The sequence below is a fragment of the Hylobates moloch genome, unplaced genomic scaffold (assembly GCF_009828535.3).
Source record: "Hylobates moloch isolate HMO894 unplaced genomic scaffold, HMol_V3 SCAFFOLD_34, whole genome shotgun sequence".
Lineage (NCBI taxonomy): Eukaryota > Metazoa > Chordata > Mammalia > Primates > Hylobatidae > Hylobates > Hylobates moloch.
The window spans coordinates 2589158-2609233 of record NW_026652309.1 but is presented as its reverse complement, the minus strand read 5'-3'; the positions used below and the strand labels follow the sequence as shown (position 1 = coordinate 2609233).

At 42.3% G+C, this 20076-nt stretch overlaps 2 protein-coding genes across 8 annotated transcripts in view; both read left to right on the top strand.

Annotated features, from left to right (window-relative positions):
* The window catches only part of LOC116463361 (neuroendocrine secretory protein 55), a 64982-nt gene extending 56871 nt beyond the window's left edge, over positions 1–8111 (top strand). The window contains exons 2-3 of the mRNA XM_058434604.1: positions 3383–3455; positions 7650–8111. The gene's annotated coding sequence lies outside the window, so the exon portion shown is untranslated. The remainder of the gene's footprint in view (positions 1–3382; positions 3456–7649) is intronic.
* Positions 1–18937, top strand: part of LOC116463360 (guanine nucleotide-binding protein G(s) subunit alpha) — a 76137-nt gene extending 57200 nt beyond the window's left edge. For 3 of the 7 annotated variants that reach the window (XM_032146436.2, XM_032146434.2, XM_032146432.2), the window contains 12 exons: positions 3383–3455; positions 6646–6690; positions 11243–11297; positions 11383–11502; positions 13114–13211; positions 16893–16947; positions 17081–17154; positions 17252–17310; positions 17415–17535; positions 17681–17811; positions 18077–18144; positions 18422–18937. In XM_032146436.2, coding sequence (XP_032002327.1) covers positions 3383–3455; positions 6646–6690; positions 11243–11297; positions 11383–11502; positions 13114–13211; positions 16893–16947; positions 17081–17154; positions 17252–17310; positions 17415–17535; positions 17681–17811; positions 18077–18144; positions 18422–18568 — 1046 coding nt within the window. In that variant the 3' untranslated portion in view covers positions 18569–18937. Of the gene's footprint in view, positions 1–3382; positions 3456–6645; positions 6691–7179; positions 7183–11239; positions 11298–11382; positions 11503–13113; positions 13212–16892; positions 16948–17080; positions 17155–17251; positions 17311–17414; positions 17536–17680; positions 17812–18076; positions 18145–18421 lie in introns of those variants that run through there. The other 4 variants (XM_032146435.2, XM_032146437.2, XM_058434601.1 and 1 more) reach the window with 4 other exon arrangements.
* The last annotated feature ends 1139 nt before the right edge of the window (positions 18938–20076 follow it).

Below are 20076 nucleotides of genomic sequence, written 5' to 3'. Positions count from 1 at the left end.
GGTGCGTGTTGGGGAGGGGGAGGGGGAGCCCATGGGGCTCTGGAGACTGCGACAAAAAGAGGGTTTCGGGGACAGGAAACCGGGTGGCGAGTAGAGGGAGGGGGACCCGCCTCCGTGGGGTGTGAGATTTGTTGGGAGAGGGAAAGGGGGGAAGAAAGGGGCGAGGAGAGGAGGGGGTGACGCTGGGGGGCGCCGTGGTGGCGGAGGGGGCCTCGCCAAAGGGAGGCTTTGGCGGGGAGAAGTGGCCGAGGAGAGTGGGGGGGCTGGTGACATCAGCCCCTCGGAAAGGATCGGAGCGGTAAAGGTGGTGCAGTGGGGGGGAGGGGGCGCAAGGGAGTCGTGGCGCCGGAGTCGGGAGGGGGGCGGCGAGGGGAGGAGAGAGGGCGGTTGCCGCTGGGCGCGACTTGGTGCGTTTCGGGCAGGACCGACTGTGTGTGCGCGGAGCAGACGTGTCCCGGGCCAGGCCGGGCCGTGGAAGGAGGAGAAGGAGAGTCAAATAAAATAAGACCACCCCCCACCACCAAAAAATGGATAGAGTTAGTACGAGAAGTGCCCGGTGAAGCCAAATGACACGTCATTTTACAGTATGACCTTTTTTTCCCCTTCCAGACTTGCAGGCTTTTTCAAAAGCAGAGAGGAGAATTAATTGTAGCAGCTGCCCCCCCCCCCCCCCAAGAGCAGCGCCCCCCCCAACACTATTTTAATAAACCATTAAAAAAAAAAACACATTTTCCTGCTGGCTGGCCACATTGCGAGTGCTTTGTGAAAAGAAAAAACAAAGACATTCACAAATCAGATAAAACTGGAGAATGACATTTGTCTGTAAATGGCTTCTTGGTCTGCAAATGGCGTGGTTTCTGTTTTTTTTTTTTTTTTTTTTTTTGTCCTTTTCAAAGTGGGAGGGGGGATTGAGAGTGCTCTAAGGAGACGACTTTTCCTCCAGGTGGGAAGAGATAAAAAGACATTAATTAGTTGTTTATCAAGTGACATTTAGTTGTTTGGTTTTGGGTTTTTCTTCTCTTATTGATTGCGTTTTTTCCTCTGATTAAAAAATAATAAAAAAAAGGTTAACTATAAGGAGATGGCCTTTCCTCCTTTTTTTTCCTTAAGGTGCTGTTTTGGGGAAAAAAAATTTAATGAAATGACCAAAAGAATTACACAGCATTAATTAAAAATGGAAGTTTTCCACTTCCTTGATAATTTGGCTCTCTGAATAAATTTGTGAATTTGCTAGGTTAAGACCTAGTTCGTGGTCACATTTCAGCAAAACAGCTTGAGTATAAAGAAGAAAATATAAAAGGCCGTTTTTATTTTTTTTCCTTTGGTGGCTTTTGGTTTGCTCTTTTTGCATAGGTCATGACTTTGTTCTCCTGGGTCCAGATTTATAAAAGCAGAAAATTACTAAGTGAAAATAAGTGTCTTTGGTGTTTATGCATTTGCAATTTCAGTAATTAAATGGTACATGTGTTGCTGTCTTGTCTAAAACTTTTGAAGGCAGAATTATGCTGTTGGGATATTATGCGTATAACTTGATTTCAAAGTATAAATCTGGAAAAGTCTAGAATCTTTTCTATGAATGCTATCTTAATACTAATTTAAGTCAAATGTGATGCTAATGACATATTAAATTTCCAACACCTTTTGTGCAGTGATCACAAAGTCTCCACTTAATTTGAGACTGTTACTCAGAACACACCTTGCGTCACAGGGGCTAATCTAAGTGTCCTAGTCTATATGACTACATCATGATGTATTGATTGCCTCTGGCCTAGGAATCTGCAGCTTAAGCCAGTGACACAACATTTTGCATTTTTAAATGGTGATTCTCAAATAATGCTCCACAAAAGAGGAAACCTAATAATGCCCCAAATCCTCTTTTTACTCCGTCTTAATGACATAAAAATTAAGTGAATTAGAGAACTACAATGATCTTAAATTTTCAGCCACATTTCATAAATATGGAAATTGAGGCACGGATCTGTTTTTGCCTATAAAAGATAGGTCCTGTAACTGTTACACAGTTTAACACTTCTGAAATTAGAATATTAGAGATCCTGCTAAATATTATGTATGGTCTTCGTGGCCTCTCTTAATAGTGCCATTTGTATTTTTAATTTACCAGAGTTAGGCTCATTAAGATAGTGTTTGCTTTGAAATCAATGTTTCTGTGGAAACTAATTTTAACTTTTACAGATATTGATTACGGGCTTGTGAAAAGGCAAGTAAACGAGGAATGCTTTGCTATCTGGGCATTAAAACAAAACAATACAATTAAAAGTTGAAAAAGGTAAAAACAAACAGATTTGTGTGGAAGGAGGGCAAAAAACTATTCACACGTGGATTATTTGTTGGAGAATGTGCATTGCAAAAAAGACGCAAAATAGCAATCCTCCCTCTAGCTTGATGGAAATGTGTTTTTTCCATGAAACATACGTGTATTTTTACAAATGAAAGATGATTTAAAATGGAGGCATGTGTTTCTACTCTTTGAGTTGGGAAGGGCTTGGAATCTTTCAAATTCAGTACTTCCCAAGGATAGTTTTCATTTTGATTAAAGTTTTGTTCTTATATTACTTTTTACTCTTGGTTTTGCAGTTTACCTAATGCTAATAGGGTCTCAGGAACTGTATTTGATATTAAAGTGTGGTTTTTCCAGAAGATGACAGATAATTGATGGTTTCCCCTTTTCCTCAGCAACATAGTTGTACCCAGAGGGAATTTATCTTTAGAAAGATATAGTTTGTGAGGAGAGAGGAGGATGGATAAGTGGATAAAACGTAATTCAGTTTTAGGGGTGGATTTTTAAGTAGCCCAAGGGGTAGGAAAACCTGCACAGAAAGAAGCTGCGTTGTGAAAATGTTTAGAAGGAAAGTGCTGCATCGCTACGTGATGTGGAAGAGACTGCAGTGTCTGGGCATTGTTGGGAATCCCGGGTATTTTAACCATGAAACATCTGACAACAAATTATGTGTCTAGATATGTTTATGTGTGAATGTTCATGTATCAGGGATTCAGTTTCACAGTTTTAACTTCAATTTTCTTGTTTACCCCACAAATGACAAAATTGCGTCATTCCTTCTCTTTGCCCCTTTCCAACACCACCCCACAATTTTTTAAACAATCAAAAGAAAAAAATTAAAACCAGCAAACCTTGAATTCTTGTTTGTTATTTTGATGGTGAAATACTGCAGGTAGACACTGAGTTGGACATTGATTTCCTTTTCTCTGCGTCGAAATGTCAAGGAAAGTTGCAAGTCTATGATTTTGTGCTTGGTTTTTTGCATGTTGCTTCTATGGAAAAACAAAACAACAACAGCAGTCCTCCCTGCCCAAAGTGTTAAAATGCCTCCTTCATAACCTGAGACTTACTTTCATTTTCTAGGTGCTGGAGAATCTGGTAAAAGCACCATTGTGAAGCAGATGAGGATCCTGCATGTTAATGGGTTTAATGGAGAGTAAGTGTCAAATCTGTGCAGGGGGGCACCAAGTAAGAGGAACAGACTTTATACTAACCTTTAGGAAGTATAGGTGGGCTTTGGGGGCTGGGCAGCCAGTTTTCACTTAATTTTTCCTGATTTACATATTAGAAAATCCTGGAAAGGGCTCTTTAGGGTCCCCCACCCCCCACCCCCTTGGATCTTTGGTGCAACAAATACTACTGATGAAAGCACCAGTGTTCGTGACAAACATCTCCCTATCCCAAGAAAATCGTGCCTGGTTGCAGGGGACGCTTGACAGCACTTGGCCCCGTGACAGCCCCTCTCCGGGCCAGGTCCCTGCCACAGCCTCCAGACATCACTGCAGTGTCTTCAACGTGGCTTTGGCCGCCCCCTTGTCCGGCCCATGCTGATCACTGCAAATTCACTCCACCCCACCTCACGCAGATTTCAATGTAATGAACCAACACAAGATATTTTAAACTATTAGGGAAACATCATTTCCATAATATTCTCACCAGAAACAGATTTGGAAGTGGCAGCCCGTGTTTACAGTTTCTCATTTTTTTTTTTGTCCCTCTTTAAATTACCATTATGGGCAAATCATTGTTTCCCTTTAAAGCAAAAAACAAATCAGTACCCCTGCCTAAAGAAAAGGGAACATTTATTTAAAGGATGGAAAGACTGGGAGTTAGGCACTCCCAGCCTCACTGAGGGGCATTTTTGCCTTTGAAAAGTCCTCCCAGGTATCCTGGTATAGCGCAGTGTGGCAATCCGTAGTGGGAATGAAGATTAAACAGGAGAGACTTTATATTAGACCTGTGAGACAAGTTAGGAAGCTCTGCCTGGCATGAGGAATGCAAACAGGGAACATTCAATAAATTGGGGAACTTGCTTTTCTCCCCAAGACCCCGGATGGGGCCTACCCATCCGTTCTCACGTAACAAAATGTGTAAAAAAAAAAAAAAAAAAGAAAAGAAAAAGAAAAAAAAAAAAACAACTAAGTTGACCAGTCTATTTTCACTGGTGTGAGAGTATTAACCTCACTAGATTTCAAGCACCTGAAGGCACTAATTTGTAATTACTAGCTGGTTAGCACAGGCCTGTTCCCTTTCTTAAACCTGGATTCAATTGAAAATTTAACCTTGAGTTGCTTAGGCTTCCATTTCAAAAGGGGAGTTGGAGTCAAGATGGTAGCATTTAATTATACCAGCCACCCCCCAAAAAAACAAACAAACCTTACTAGTCACTAAACATCCAGGAAACAAAGGTGAACTTTTTCACCTTTCAGAGCAAGGCAGGCAGCTCCTTATGGAGAATTCTAGAATTTGTTAGATCAAATAATTGTTTAGAGAAGGATGACATCACCCATACAAATAGTCATGTTAGTTGAGGATGCTTTTTCTACTTTAACCCTGAATTCAGAAGGATTGGTTGAGATGCAGAGGGAGGTTCTTTACTCATCTGATTATGACTCTCAGTGGGTTATCAACATGCACATACGTGCTACTGAGTAAGTCAGCATCACTTGTCACCAACCAATTCTGAAATCAATTCTTGACACACCCCTCGATAAAGCCCTGCCAACGGAGACTGCCATCCTGACAATAAGTAAAAACCCTGAGACAGACCTCCAACCGTGAATCTGTCATTTGAAGAAAAATCTTGCATAAATTTTCCCCCTGCAACTTGCAGGAGTACTTCTTCATGAGAGTAGTTAAGCAAAAATAATTTGACCATGTATCCTCTAGATAAATATTTTGATTAAAACTGGACATGGCTAGCATTTTTCAAAGATGCAGCAGCCACTGTTTACCTTAGCTTGAGTCGGATGGAAGCTAAGTCACCTTTGAAATAAATTACTGACAGCTTCATTACAGATCGCCCTAAAATTTAAAAATTTTTATAGAAAGGATTCTCCTCCCTAAGTGAGCCAGCCTGTAACACCAGGCAAGGGTTTTAAACCAGAACTTCTCTTTTCTATTTTCTTTTTGGAAAGAGGAAGCAACATTCCCAGTTTGCCTTCTTTGCAGACAAGGGCACAGATATGTTAAATTTAGCTTGTGAGAGGGTTTACAGGGGTATTCCTCATGGGAGCCTAGATACCTTATTTTTATCTCCTCCAACTGCCTCCTTTTTTCTTTTTCCTCACTGCGGTATTGCAACAAAAGCTATTTCCTTCTTAACTAGGAATTCCCTATGAGACAGTGACATCTGTCCCTAAAGGGTGGTCTGGGTGGTACAGGGTTTTTCCTCCCTGATCTTGCGTTTTGTTAGGGCTCGGCTGAGCTATTAAATTTGCCTTAACTCTCTGCAGGCTGCCATACCGATTAAATTTTTAAGAGTAAGATAATACTGATTTGACCTTCAGAAATACAGAGGTTGGATGCGGATTTTCTAACTCAAAGCTAACTCTTTTTCTTACATTTAGTGCCAGGAACAAAACAAAAACAAAACATAAACACCATTAACATTGGTTGAACTAAGCTAATCAATTACCAAACTATAGAATGCTGCCCTTCGGCCTTCAAGGAGGAATTCCTATTGTTTATGAAGATCGGGTTTGGGTTTGGGGTTTTTTTTTTTTTTTTTTTCCTGTGGTGGGTGGGTGGGCTTTTGTTCTTTTAAATTTTTTTTTGCTGCATCACAGTCCAGACATAGTTTAATGACAATTTATGGGGAACAATTATTTATAAATAAAACCATTTTATAGGTAGTTTCTTTCCACTGCAAGAAGTGAGGTCATTAGTTTTGCAGGAAATCCTGGGCAGAGATCTCCCCCGTTTATGCATTTGTGCCTTAGGTTACAACATTGGGAAGATTCTGACCTGGGAGAATTAGCCTTATGCGCTGCCATATTCTCCAAAGAATTGTGAGATAATCACTGCTTTAGCTCCCTAATGCATGTACGTTTAGTGAAAGCACAAGAAAACAATTATCCATCCCTCCTGTGTCCGACCAGAGTCTCCAGAGAGCTCTGTTAATACTGCAGCAAAGGTGTGGGATTCTTCCCCCATGGCCTGCAGTCTCAGTGGATGTTCCAATTTAGCCAGAAAGGCGACCTAAGAATTGACGGGAGGATGGATGGCGCGCGAATTGTTGCTTTTGCTCTTGGCTGATTGTTTAGGAATGTAGAGAGACTGTGTGGGGTTTGTGTGAAATTGCGGTGCCTTGCAGATTAGGTGAGCTTTCAATCTCTCTTTAAAAGGGGCGGCGAAGAGGACCCGCAGGCTGCAAGGAGCAACAGCGATGGGTAGGCACATTCAAAAACAGAAAAATTTTTTAACAAACAAAACAAACATGAAGATCATATTGGGAAACTGAGGCCAGAGACCCGGGAAGAAAATAAAAATCATTTAAAGGACCATCAGCCATATTGGCATACATTTGTGAATAACACACAATTTCCTGACATTTTGGAGCAAGTAAAGTGCGTAACATAATTTTTTTGGCCATGCTTAAAGTAGAATGAGATACAGCTGGGGGAAAGTTATAGATTTCAGCTTTAGACGATCAGTTGAGGATTTTGAGAATTGATGTTTTTCCATATGGTTTCTGTTTTCCCCCAGCTCTCCATTTGAACCAGCTACTTGTTTTTAAAACTATCTACTAAATTCCATCTACCCACTGGTTGGTCTGATTTTAAAATTTCAGACCTCTTTGAAACAAAATTTGTTTCCTTTATTAAAATATGCAATGCTGCACCGCCTTTAATTTTGAAAAACGCCTTGGTACCTTGCAGCAGGTCGTTAAGAATCATCTTGAAAAGCCTCTGGCCTTTTAAAAATGATCAAATTTATTTGAATCAAAGGCACTTTACGTTAGCTGATGGGTAAGGAAATTCATGATGGCATCTTTTATTTTTCCATTCATTATCAAATTATTTTTTCTTTGCTTCCTGCATCCCCACACCCATCACACACAGACACACACCCACACACATGCATACACAGACACGCACACACATGCACACGCACACACAGCCACACGCGCCGCGCACACACACACGCATGCCAGGTAACCACTCTAGCTCTGCTGTGTATTTAGCATGCAGTGGTGGAGTGGCTGTTTCTCATGAGACCATCCAGAACCATTGACTTAGTTTAGGGCATCTCAAAGAAACAGCTTCTGTGGCCAGGGAGGGGAGGGGCAAAAATATTGGGGTCTGGGGACAAAGTAACTGACACATGTTTGTTCATCTGTTTCTTTTAGAATATATTATCCCTAGATGATGGCTACAGTTTCTCATCTTCCCGGCTATGTCCTATCACAATTTGCATGCTGGAATTGCTCGGTCTTAGGAACTTCTAATAAGAATACTATTCTGTTGTCTGAGGGGGGAGGGGGGATGGGGCCCCTACTACCTGACCTTAAACGATGATTGAAAAAATGAAAAATGGACCGAAATCCTTGATTGGCAGAAATGTAGTATGACAACTATCCAAAAAGGCATCTCTATAAGAAATGACTAATTGACAATCTACTGTACCAAAAGTTGGCATTTGAGCAAGATACGACAAGTCCTTAGTGAGCAACCTACTGTGTACTAGATGTCGTGCTAAATCCCTGAATCCTACTAACACCTTGGCCTGCACGTCTCTCTGGCTCTGTTCTGCAAGTCAACATAAGTATTAACATTCGTGATAAATAAAAATTCTCTGCATGTTTCAGCAATCCCTGTATCTCGCGTCTGTCTTCTGTCTTCCTTCCTTTGTCTGTCTTTTCCCACCAAAGCACAAGGATAAGGTGGAGACCTGAATAGCCTCCCCCACCACTTAGTTAGCTGAAGTGGGGGGAGGGGAGGAGCTCTTCAAAACTGAACGCATCCCATCTGCTTTATACACAGAAGGGGGAGGAGGAGGAACCAAGACCCTCAAAGTACTTCCAGCCTTAGTCCCAATTTTGTAGCGAATCAGAATTCTAGCTAATGGCATATGTTTTGCCTTTGTTGAGTAGTTTAAAGACATCTAAGGAATTTTCTCTGAATTTCACAATCAACGTTAAATTCATTAAGCAATAGTAAAAGTGATGATAAACCTGCCAACCCCCAGTATAATATCTCCATCTACATAGTAATTGCTTCAATGGAAGAATTTTATGTTTTAGTATTACACACCCGAATTAGATTTTAGATTTCTATTTTAGCTGTTTTATACTTGATATACTCCCACACCTATTCACATACGTAGATGAATACTGAACACGTTCTCAAAATATCTGTATTTTAAGACGGGAAGTTTTCCAATTATCATACTACTGCTTAGACCAAAATATCAAACTGAATGAAAGAAACTTGTTTCTGGAAATACTTTTCTCTTGCTTTATGCAGATTTGGATATTTAGTACCCAAATGTATTTAATTTTACTACTGTGGAACCTCAAAACCAAAGGTTAATAGCTTTCATTACCTATGAAATGGAGCCTGCTTTTAATGAATGGGAATAGATTTGCCCTAGGGGGTTTTAGGTAAATTCTGAATTCAAAAGTGAACATTGGGGACCATCAAACACATGTCCTTTTAATTTATAACATCGAAATAATTGATGTTAGACTGTAATACCAAGGCCAGAAATTCTTAATTTCAGAAATGAGCTTTGATTCTGCATGTACAAAGCAGACAGTCCCACAGAGCAGTCAGGACTCACTCCCTTTCACTCTAAGGTGGTTGCGTTAAGAGTCTGGGGGCCAGAATCAGATTTCAGATTTGTACACAAGGCCTGAAGCTCACCTCCCTGTCATCTGTGTCTGTGAGGTCCTCCGGACCTGCAGCACTTTTACTTAAGTGGCCCTGAGGGGATTCCTGGCAACATCTGTCCCCCCTCCCCACCCCAGACACCCCCCACCACTAATGAGCATGGCTCCTCTGAACTTCGCCAGCTCTTCACTCCAATGTAGAAGAGCAGTGGTGCAGAGACCTGTGAAAGGGGCTTCACGTAGGAAAGGGGCGAGATGGGATCCTTCAGCAGGTGAAGGCCCAGAAGTACACAGACATTTATTCAGAAAGAATAAATTTGCAAGTATAATTCTTTGAGAAAGGAGACCAAATGATTTGTGGAAGGCCTGTCGACAGGCCTGCACTTGACCCCACCATCAGTCCCCGCCCCCCACCCCCCACCCTTGCTGCTCCACTGACTGCCCTGCCCTGCTCGTCTGCTCTTGCTAATTAACCTCCCTTTGCCTTTCCTCTGCCTTAACTTTCTGTCATGTTCTAGTCTGGAGGGATTATATGTTTTAATTTCTACCTCCATTCTATGAATTGGTGAATCAGCCAAGTGAATGCTTCAAAAACTGGGACTCTCAAAAGATTATATATATATATATATATATATACACACACACACACACACACACAAATCGTGAAAAAGATAAACTCTGTCCCCTCCATCTCCCACCCCCATTGGTTTCTGCCTCTGTGACTCCCCCATCTCGGCCTCAGTTTCCCCGTCAGAGGGGCAGGACCGTAGCACCTTTTTTCCGCATGACAACCCACTCACCTCCCAGGGCCTACCAGGTACAGCAGGTGTGCTGTGTGTGCTGGTTCCATTTTTGGGCTATAGACTTGATGGAGATACATACTCCACACAAGAGACCTTTTCTTGCCCTCTAAAAACATAAACTCGAGAACCTTCCCTGGCTGTGCTTCTAATGAAGGCTAGTTTCTGAAAAACATACAGCATTTGGATCAGTGTAATCTGGTACAAAAATTAACATCCTGTTATGGTCCCCAGAAGCCAAAGGGTGTGGCCTTTACCTGTGGGACCAGTGACCCTGAATATAGATCATTCCATAAAGACCACGCTGGCTGTCCCATGTGGCTGAGTTAAAGTCAAGGAAAAGCTACAAAACCTTCAACCTCTACTTACCAGTGGGATCTGACCCCCCTCCCCGTTAGATTATAAGGCCTTCTAGGGGGTGGAATCTTACTTGATTCCTATTGCACATGGACCAACATGCACTAACATCATGAACTAGAAATTTCATTGCTGTTAGCTGCAGTGCCTGGAGCATCGCACATATGATTTTTTTTTTTTTGACAGGCGTCTCACTCTCACCCTGGCTGGAGTGCAATGGCGCCGTCTCAGCTTACGGCAACCTCCACCTCCCGGGTTCAAGTGATTCTCCTGCCTCAGCCTCCCTAGAAGCTGGGATTACAGGCGCATGCCACCATGCCTAGCTAGTTTTTTTGTGTGTTTTTAGTAGAGACGGGGTTTCACCATGTTGGCCAGACTGGTCAATTCCTGAGGCAGTCTGCCCGTCTCAGCCTCCCAAAGTGCTGGGATTACAGGTGTGAGCCACTGCACCCGGACTCCTGTAATGAACTATTATAAACACCACCACCTGTGCTCACTGGTTCTCAGTGTGCTAATCTAGCAACTGAGTGAATTCCAAGTCAAACCACGGGACTGTTTTGCTCCACCCCAACCTCATAGTGACCTATCACTCCAGTCTCACCCCTACCCAGATGCTGATAGGACCAGGAGAAGCTTTTAGGAAGTGTTAGTATGTAGTGTGGGGGCTTCAAACCCATGAAAGATTAAATGAGCTGCGTGCAACTTCTGGTACAGTCATGATTGCTAAGGCAATTTGCTAATCTGCCTCAATTGGGCGTGTCCTCAGGACACATTTGGGAGGTTATAATTTGCAACCGTGTTTATTCAGCTACCTCCAATCTTTGCACAGATCCGAACCCACAACTCCCTGAAGAACAGAATACTATGCTTTTTAGTCGGGATATCTTTATGAAAGCAGTACTCTTAACTGACATGGTGCAATATGATTTTCTTTTCTTTTCAATCCCACTGCAGTGAGAAGGCAACCAAAGTGCAGGACATCAAAAACAACCTGAAAGAGGCGATCGAAGTATGTGCTGGCTCCTTGTGCTTTCTGTCTTGTAGCCCCTCCCAGCCAGTGCTGTTCCCTGACCGCTTTGCTAAATCATTTTCAGACCATTGTGGCCGCCATGAGCAACCTGGTGCCCCCCGTGGAGCTGGCCAACCCCGAGAACCAGTTCAGAGTGGACTACATTCTGAGTGTGATGAACGTGCCTGACTTTGACTTCCCTCCCGTAAGCTACACCCCTACTTGTGTGGCCTTAGCCCCGCCCACCTGAGCACAGTGTTCATATAGGAACATCAGTGACAGCCCTGCACATGGGCAAGAGCATCCAAACCACACTTCAGGCACAACCACATTTCAGCCATGTCCGTCCTTAGGAAAAAGTTAATTTCATGTGTGACCTTAATTTAATAGTAATAATCATTAGGGCTTTGTTCAAGATGGATGAGCAAAATTCTGTCACCCCTTCTACATCTTAGCTCACCTGTCCTCACAAATAAACATCACTCTTTCATACCACAATCTCACTTTATTAGACTGTAAATTTTTATGAGGAAAAAAGTCCTGAGCTATGGCAGCCTTAATTATTCCCTCATTCACATCTTAGGACAAACAAAACTGTATGTTAAATACGGCACACAAATACTAATTGTCTATTTACTCCACTGGAAGTGCCCTAAGATACCTTGGGATGCCTCAGTGAAGTGCCAAATGGAAGACATTCTCATTTTAAACAGGTGACCTTTTAACATTTATTAAGAGTTTTCTAAAGTCAGTCCTTGTCTTGGGGCAAATGAAATCTTCTCTCGTTATTAAAAAAAAGAAATATATCTAAATTATAACTCAAAAGTAAATCATAAAATAGAACATATGGAAAAGACTTTCCTCTGGATGCATGACACTGTTGGCTCCCTAAAGAACTACTTTTAGGGAACAAAAAACTGTTCAAGCCCAAGCATATACGTTTAGGCCCCTTCGTGGGGAGAATGGCTTATAAGTGGGGAACGGGAAACAAGATGGAAAGATGTATGCGTTTGTAAGACCCACAAGGAAGAGACTTGTCTACAGCTAAAACAATGAGTTATTGTTGGCTTTTGTCAGGCTTTCGTGGGAATTTGTGTTTGTATATTTTAGATGGACTTGGCTGCAAACTTAAATTAGCAGAGAAATTAGTAGTATATAGTTAGTATGGATAGCTAAATTTTTAAAATAGCATTATTTTCAAAAAAAGCAGTAAACACAATATGTATAATATAACCCACTGACTTTCTTGAAATATGATTCTATATTTAATAGGAAAAGGAAACAGCAGCCTATTAAAAATGTATCAGAACAATAACCTTTTATTAGTCCTATTAACATCTGAACTTTTATGTTCCTACCTACAAGTCCCCCATCATAAATTTTTTTGGTAAGATTCACATTTTCCCAGAAGGAAAATTTAGTCCCAGCACGTCTTACAAATGAAGTTTCTTATTTTCACAACATTGAACCATTTATTGGCATATTCTAACACAGATTAGTGTATATTCTTCCTAAACAATTCTGTGAAGAAACTAAATTACTCAGTAGCTTACCCCATTCCCCCTACACACAAAAAAAGAAACTACCCAAAACCAGTAATTCACAATAAGACCAGCAGCTAATTGCGTGAACTTTTGAATATGTTTAAAGTGTTGAATTAAAGTTCTTTGTGAGCATTAATTCATTAATTGGGCTCGAAATTCAGAATCACACCAAGTGTCAGTCACATAGGGAACTCTGGTCTCAGGGTTCGAATGACAGTGTTGATTAGTTCAAGCTCTTGCCTTTCTCTAAACTTTCTTGTGTTCACTTTCAGGAATTCTATGAGCATGCCAAGGCTCTGTGGGAGGATGAAGGAGTGCGTGCCTGCTACGAACGCTCCAACGAGTACCAGCTGATTGACTGTGCCCAGTAGTAAGTAACCGCCACCCAACCCGTCAGCACATAAAACAGGCAAAAACAAGAAAACATGAAAACCTGTGATCCTGCTTTGAAAGTTGCTTTTCGACGATTCTTTTCATAGAAGCCAACCAGTTACCCCACTGGCAGAAAGTTCTAATCTGATTCAATTGTTTATTTTTAAAGTCCTTAATTCCTTTTTTTTTCTTTTAGTGCAGTGACACTATTTTATATAAACATTTAATGCCTGTTAGAGCAAAATGATGATGAGTTTCATAGTATTCATAATTAGTGGGAAGTAATTAATTGAATTGACCCCAAGCATTTAGGGAAATACGGCAGTGCTCACATTTTGAATAACGTAAAACTATATTTTATTGCTGTAATTTTAAAACATAACAGAGGAATGGTGAACACATAGCTACGCCTCCTCTCTCCTTGGTAGTTGTTGATTGCTCTATTTCTGCTCTCAGGTAAGCGACTCTAGTAGCTGCCTAGTGTTACTAGATCTTAGTGACTCTAGGTAGAGTTTGTTTTTGTGTTGTCTTGACTTTTGAACTCTGTTTCATATCCTTATTTATTCCTTCCCACCGGGTCTTGATTGAAGGATGGTAAGTGGTCAGTGGATTTTAAATCCTAAACTGTACACCTAAGCAGTACAGTACCGTGGTGGGGTTACTTTCAAATAAAACAAATTACTACCTGCGAGGAGGACAGGTTAAGGCCTGCAGTAGCAATGGGAAAGGCATCTTTCTCCAAAGTCACTCATAAAGGTGGGCTCACCTGGTTAGTGTGTTGGTAAATGAAGAAGGGGCGAACTTAAAAAACAGATTTTATTACACAACTCTACCTGATGCCCAAGCTGCTTCCCTTGTTGCCTAACACCTGACTTACCGTTCCCTCAGGGATCGCCCTCTGTCCCTGTCACCCACCATGGTCTCTCCCAGAGGACAACATACCCCATAGCTAGAAAGTTGCCTTTTAAATAGTTTATGGCTTCCCTCATCTTGCACATGATATAGCAAGCATGTGGTGGTCAGGGTTATTTAAAAAATATGCAAAGATAATTATTATTTTTTTTGAGACGGAGTCTCACTCTGTCGCCCAGGCTGGAGTGCAGTGGTGCGACCTTGGCTCACTGCAACCTCTGCCTCCTGGTTCAAGTGATTCTCCTGCCTCAGCCTCCCGAGTAGCTGGGACTACAGGTGCCTGCCACCACACCCCGCTAATGTTTGTATATTTAGTAGAGACGGGGTTTCACCATATTGGCCAGGCTGGTCTCGAACTCCTGACCTTGTGATCTGCCTGCCTCAGCCTCCCAAAGTGCTGAGATTACAGGCATGAGCCACCGCGCCCAGCCAAAAATGTAAAGATATCTTTTGTTTGTTGATGCTGCAGAAATGCACAAAGCAGTCTCAGTTAATGATATTCTGAAGTAGGAGTGTCTTGTGACTCGGGGCAGGGGAGTCTAGTAGAGGTTTGATGTTTTAGCCGTCCTTATTACAAGTAGCTGAAACTCGGAACTGATTTTGCTATAGGAAGTATTAACTAATCAGAACCAAGGTGCCAGGCTGACTCACCAAGGGCTAAGATTGCTTTACTTAGTAGCCTCAAGCCCAAGGAACTGATTGTGAAAACCACCTGAATAAACAGGAGGGAGGAAGAGGTAATACTGTTCATCTATAAATCATATAAGCCTATGTTATAGGGTCTGTGCAATCTATCAACCCCAGCCCTGCCTTCCCATAGGAAATTCCTTTATTTTCAATTGCCACATACATAGATATTCCACGGTTTAATATGCAAGCAAATTTGTATATTTTTTCAAGGAACAGAAAAAAAACAGTCCATCTTGGCTGGTCCCTATGGCCCCCAGCCCCCACTCCTTCTTCAGCAAAGTCCCTGATTTTCTCAAAAGTTCGAACTAAAAGCTGGAAGCGCTAATTATAGTAACGCAAAACAAATGGAAATCCTGGAATTGTTTGCATTTTGTATTTTGGATCCAAGTCAGAAGTTAAGTACAGGTACAAGATTAAGAGAGTTTAACCACCCCAGTTTTGAATGCTGGGGGCGGGGCAGGGAGTCACAGTTTCGTTAAGTAACAGTAGCTTAGCCAGATTGTTGAATTTTGTCGGGTTTTGTTTTCTCAAATCATTTAGAAGTTTTTAGGGTTTTTTTAAGCAACACTTAATTACTCCTGAAACTTTGTCTGAAAACTGCACCATTTGTATAGATCATGAAAAGTTTTAAGGAAACTCAGAAAAAGAGAACAACGCAGCTTAAAACTTTTAAAATGTCCTCCCTCACCCGTGGCTCAAACAGCCCTGCATCTGCCGTGGCCGGCACGTTTCTGGTTGAACTGCCTTTATATTAAAGTTCAGATACTGGTACTGTGCCCATTTCTTAAGCTGCCTATTTTTATTTGTTGAGCTGGGGTTTGGCTGGCTCCACTCCAGATGTCTCTCTCACAAGATTTGGTGCTGATGATCTATTTATAGAACTGTGGTTCTGTTGCCATGGTAACATGCTGGAGGCCAGGGCGGCTGGGGAGCTATTTCTGGACTGGTGCTGTAATGTAAGATTGATTGGGCAAGTTAGTATATCCTCTAAGCCAGACTAACTCTGAACTAGTAAAAAGGAAGAGGGGAACACAAAACTTTGGCAGTTTCTTTAAATAAACTTTTCTCTCTTTATGATTTTCTTTTCTCATTAGCCCACTTTAAAACAATTCCAATCTCTACATGCCCCTCCCTCCAAAAAATAAACTAGTTTTAACATTAATTTTCCATATTAATTACCCCAGTCTTTCAAAAGTAAATTTTCCTGTGTGTCTAGTCAAGCAACACAAACAAGATGCTTTTTTAAGGAAAAGCTTAATATCTAGAGTGTTCTATTTCATGGACCAAACAGAACGGAAGAGAACTTTGTGTTTGTTTCCTGTTCAGGATGGCTAGGGCGAGAAGGGCTCCTTTGTGCCAACCTCTTTTGTTCTCTTTAATCAATGAGATTCTTAAAAAGTAAAAAGGAAGGGATACAGATTCTCAGTAACTAAAACAATCTCGTGTGCCCTTGAGGGGAAAGTCCTTGATGTTTTTAAGAATGTCACTTTATTTTTTTCTTTTAACTGAATGATATAGAGGCATACAATTTTCAAACTGTTTGCCATTTTAATCAAGCAATTTGAAAATTAAAATGTTTTTGTCAAGCATTACCAAATGGCACAGAATGTGATAGGCCAGCCTGGTTTTGGGGTCCTTTCTCTACTGTTTGATATGCATAAAACCTTCTAAAAATCAAGAATATTGCCAGAGAGCAACAGGAATAAACAAGCTAAGTAAAGAATAAAAAAGAAAAATAGAAAAAATAAAAATAAACATGAAGAACAAAGCCCCACCACTGTCCTGTGCTGTTTGTGTGACCCCACTGCGTCGAGGCCACAGGCTAGCTGCTAGACGCATCTAGAGTTCCCTGATTCCTAAAATTATTTATCTTAAATCCTATTTGCCCTAACCTTCTTAAGGCATCAGCTTTGAGTTATAAATGTAACCAACACACAAGCAAATGTGCCATTGACTTAGTGCTGCATAACTGTGGGACGGTCACTTCCGTTGAGCCTGACCTTGTAGAGAGACACAAATAGTTGGCAAATTGATGTGAGCACTGTGAACACCCCACGTGTCTTTCTTTTTCTCCCAGCTTCCTGGACAAGATCGATGTGATCAAGCAGGCCGACTATGTGCCGAGCGATCAGGTGTGCAAAACCCCTCACCACCAGAGGACTCTGAGCCCTCTTTCCAAACTACTCCAGACCTTTGCTTTAGATTGGCAATTATTACTATTTCGGTTGGCTTTGGTGAGATCCATTGACCTCGATTTTGTTCTAGGACCTGCTTCGCTGCCGTGTCCTGACTTCTGGAATCTTTGAGACCAAGTTCCAGGTGGACAAAGTCAACTTCCAGTAAGCCAACTGTTACCTTTTTATATAACAGAGATCATGGTTTCTTGACATTCACCCCAGTCCCTCTGGAATAACCAGCTGTCCTCCTCCCCGCCAGCATGTTTGACGTGGGTGGCCAGCGCGATGAACGCCGCAAGTGGATCCAGTGCTTCAATGGTAGGATGCTGTGGGCTTGGCTGTTCGTGAAGAATGCTTTGCTTCCGTGTTGTTAGGGATCAGTGTCGCCGCTCACGCTCTTGGCTTTGCTCTCTTTGGTTAAGATGTGACTGCCATCATCTTCGTGGTGGCCAGCAGCAGCTACAACATGGTCATCCGGGAGGACAACCAGACCAACCGCCTGCAGGAGGCTCTGAACCTCTTCAAGAGCATCTGGAACAACAGGTTTGCGGAGTGGCCGCCCACCCCCTGCGCTTGCCCAGGAGGCCCTGGTCTGCACTGTTTATAGAAAAGAACCCCGTGCAAGCATTCCAGACCCCTGGCCGAAAGCGCGCTTCCCCCGAGCATTCACACAGCCTCCCTCTCGTAGGTGGCTGCGCACCATCTCTGTGATTCTGTTCCTCAACAAGCAAGACCTGCTCGCTGAGAAAGTCCTTGCTGGGAAATCGAAGATTGAGGACTACTTTCCAGAATTTGCTCGCTACACTACTCCTGAGGATGGTGCGTATGGCTTCCACTCTTGCTGGCTGTTCATCGCGGTCGTTGTTTATCAAACGGTCAGGCTGAAAACCCCCATCCCCCTCCCCCTCCCCCTCCCACCACCAAACCAATAAAGGACCTATAAGAGAAGCAAGAAAAACACACTCCCACTAATTCTCATATGGAAAAATCAGGGTTTTGAAGACTTCAGGAGCTACAGTGATGCTAGCACCCCAGCTCTGCTTGAATTTTTAATTACATTAATATGTATTCCCTTTTTTTATAGCTACTCCCGAGCCCGGAGAAGACCCACGCGTGACCCGGGCCAAGTACTTCATTCGAGATGAGTTTCTGGTGAGTCGAGCCTGTCTTCAGTTTCCTCTCTTGTTCCTCCTCTTTTTCTCATGGATGTAAATTTAATTCCAAATTCAGGGGTTCAGCTACCCAGTTCCATGGTTTTAGTTCATGCACATCCAGTGTGGATTTGAGCTCTTTGCGCCCCTCCTTTTGCTTTTGTTTTCATATGACATCAGAGGCTGGCTAACAGCCGTCCCTGGTAGGTGTCCCCATCAGTGATAGGGTGGTTCCTGGTGAGGGTGTCACTGACAGGTCCCCTCATTTGTGCCCGCAGAGGATCAGCACTGCCAGTGGAGATGGGCGTCACTACTGCTACCCTCATTTCACCTGCGCTGTGGACACTGAGAACATCCGCCGTGTGTTCAACGACTGCCGTGACATCATTCAGCGCATGCACCTTCGTCAGTACGAGCTGCTCTAAGAAGGGAACCCCCAAATTTAATTAAAGCCTTAAGCACAATTAATTAAAAGTGAAACGTAATTGTACAAGCAGTTAATCACCCACCATAGGGCATGATTAACAAAGCAACCTTTCCCTTCCCCCGAGTGATTTTGCGAAACCCCCTTTTCCCTTCAGCTTGCTTAGATGTTCCAAATTTAGAAAGCTTAAGGCGGCCTACAGAAAAAGGAAAAAAGGCCACAAAAGTTCCCTCTCACTTTCAGTAAAAATAAATAAAATAACAGCAGCAAACAGAAATAAAATGAAATAAAAGAAACAAATGAAATAAATATTGTGTTGTGCAGCATTAAAAAAAAATCAAAATAAAAATTAAATGTGAGCAAAGAATGATGGGACTCCCGTGAGTTATTTGTGGTTCTGAGCAAATTCCCGTCATTCATGGTTTTGACTTGGTCCTTACATCAAAAGTTGGGAGGCCTCAAGGTGAAGTGGGTATAAAATCTCACCACTGTATGTTTTCTGGTGACCCTAATCTGTGGGTGTCTTGAAACAATTTGCAGACAATAGGAAAAGTCCACTCCTGTTCCTCCTAAGTTTTACCCCATAGTGAACCACTATGCCCCAGTCACCTCTGCATTTTGATCATTGCCATCCTATCCAAAGATTCTACCAACTTACACCATTACATCATCACACAGTTTGCCTGCTGACCCAGGCTTCCCAAGAAAAGTAGTGTATTTATTGCTATAAGATAGGGACTAAATTATGTGGAGAAATAGAGGAGCGCAGTATTTCAAATCAATGGGGTTATTCAAGAAATGGTGTAGCCATTTGGGGAAAGTTTAGGCTGGATCCCTACCTCATTGCACACACCAAAATGGATTTGACATAAGTTGATCACATACATCTAAATAAAAGAGGTACTTTTTAAAGTGGCTATTTTGTAATTAACATCTTGGGTTTATAAAGGGCCTCTCTGCAGCATAACCTAAGACCTAAAGGCCATAAGGGGGTTGGGGATGACTATAAAAATGAAAATCACACTTAAAATTTGAATGGGGGAAGGGCCTGGGTCGGGTAAAAATTTAACAAAGGGTTTACGTCCCTAATAAGCAGAGTTCTTATGAATTAATAAGCAAAACCATCAGAAAAATGGGCACAGTATATAAGCATGCAACTTAAATACAAACAGCTAGTAAGCCTCTGGGGATATGTGGGACATCACTCATAATAAATATTCACCATAGGCCGGGCGCGGTGGCTCACGCTTGTAATCCCAGCACTTTGGGAGGCCGAGGCGGGCGGATCACGAGGTCAGGAGATCGAGACCACGGTGAAACCCCGTCTCTACTAAAAATACAAAAAAATTAGCCGGGCGTGGTGGCGGGCGCCTGTAGTCCCAGCTACTCGGAGAGGCTGAGGCAGGAGAATGGCGTGAACCCAGGAGGCAGAGCTTGCAGTGAGCCGAGATCGCGCCACTGCACTCCAGCCTGGGCGACAGAGCGAGACTCCGTCTCAAAAAAATAAAA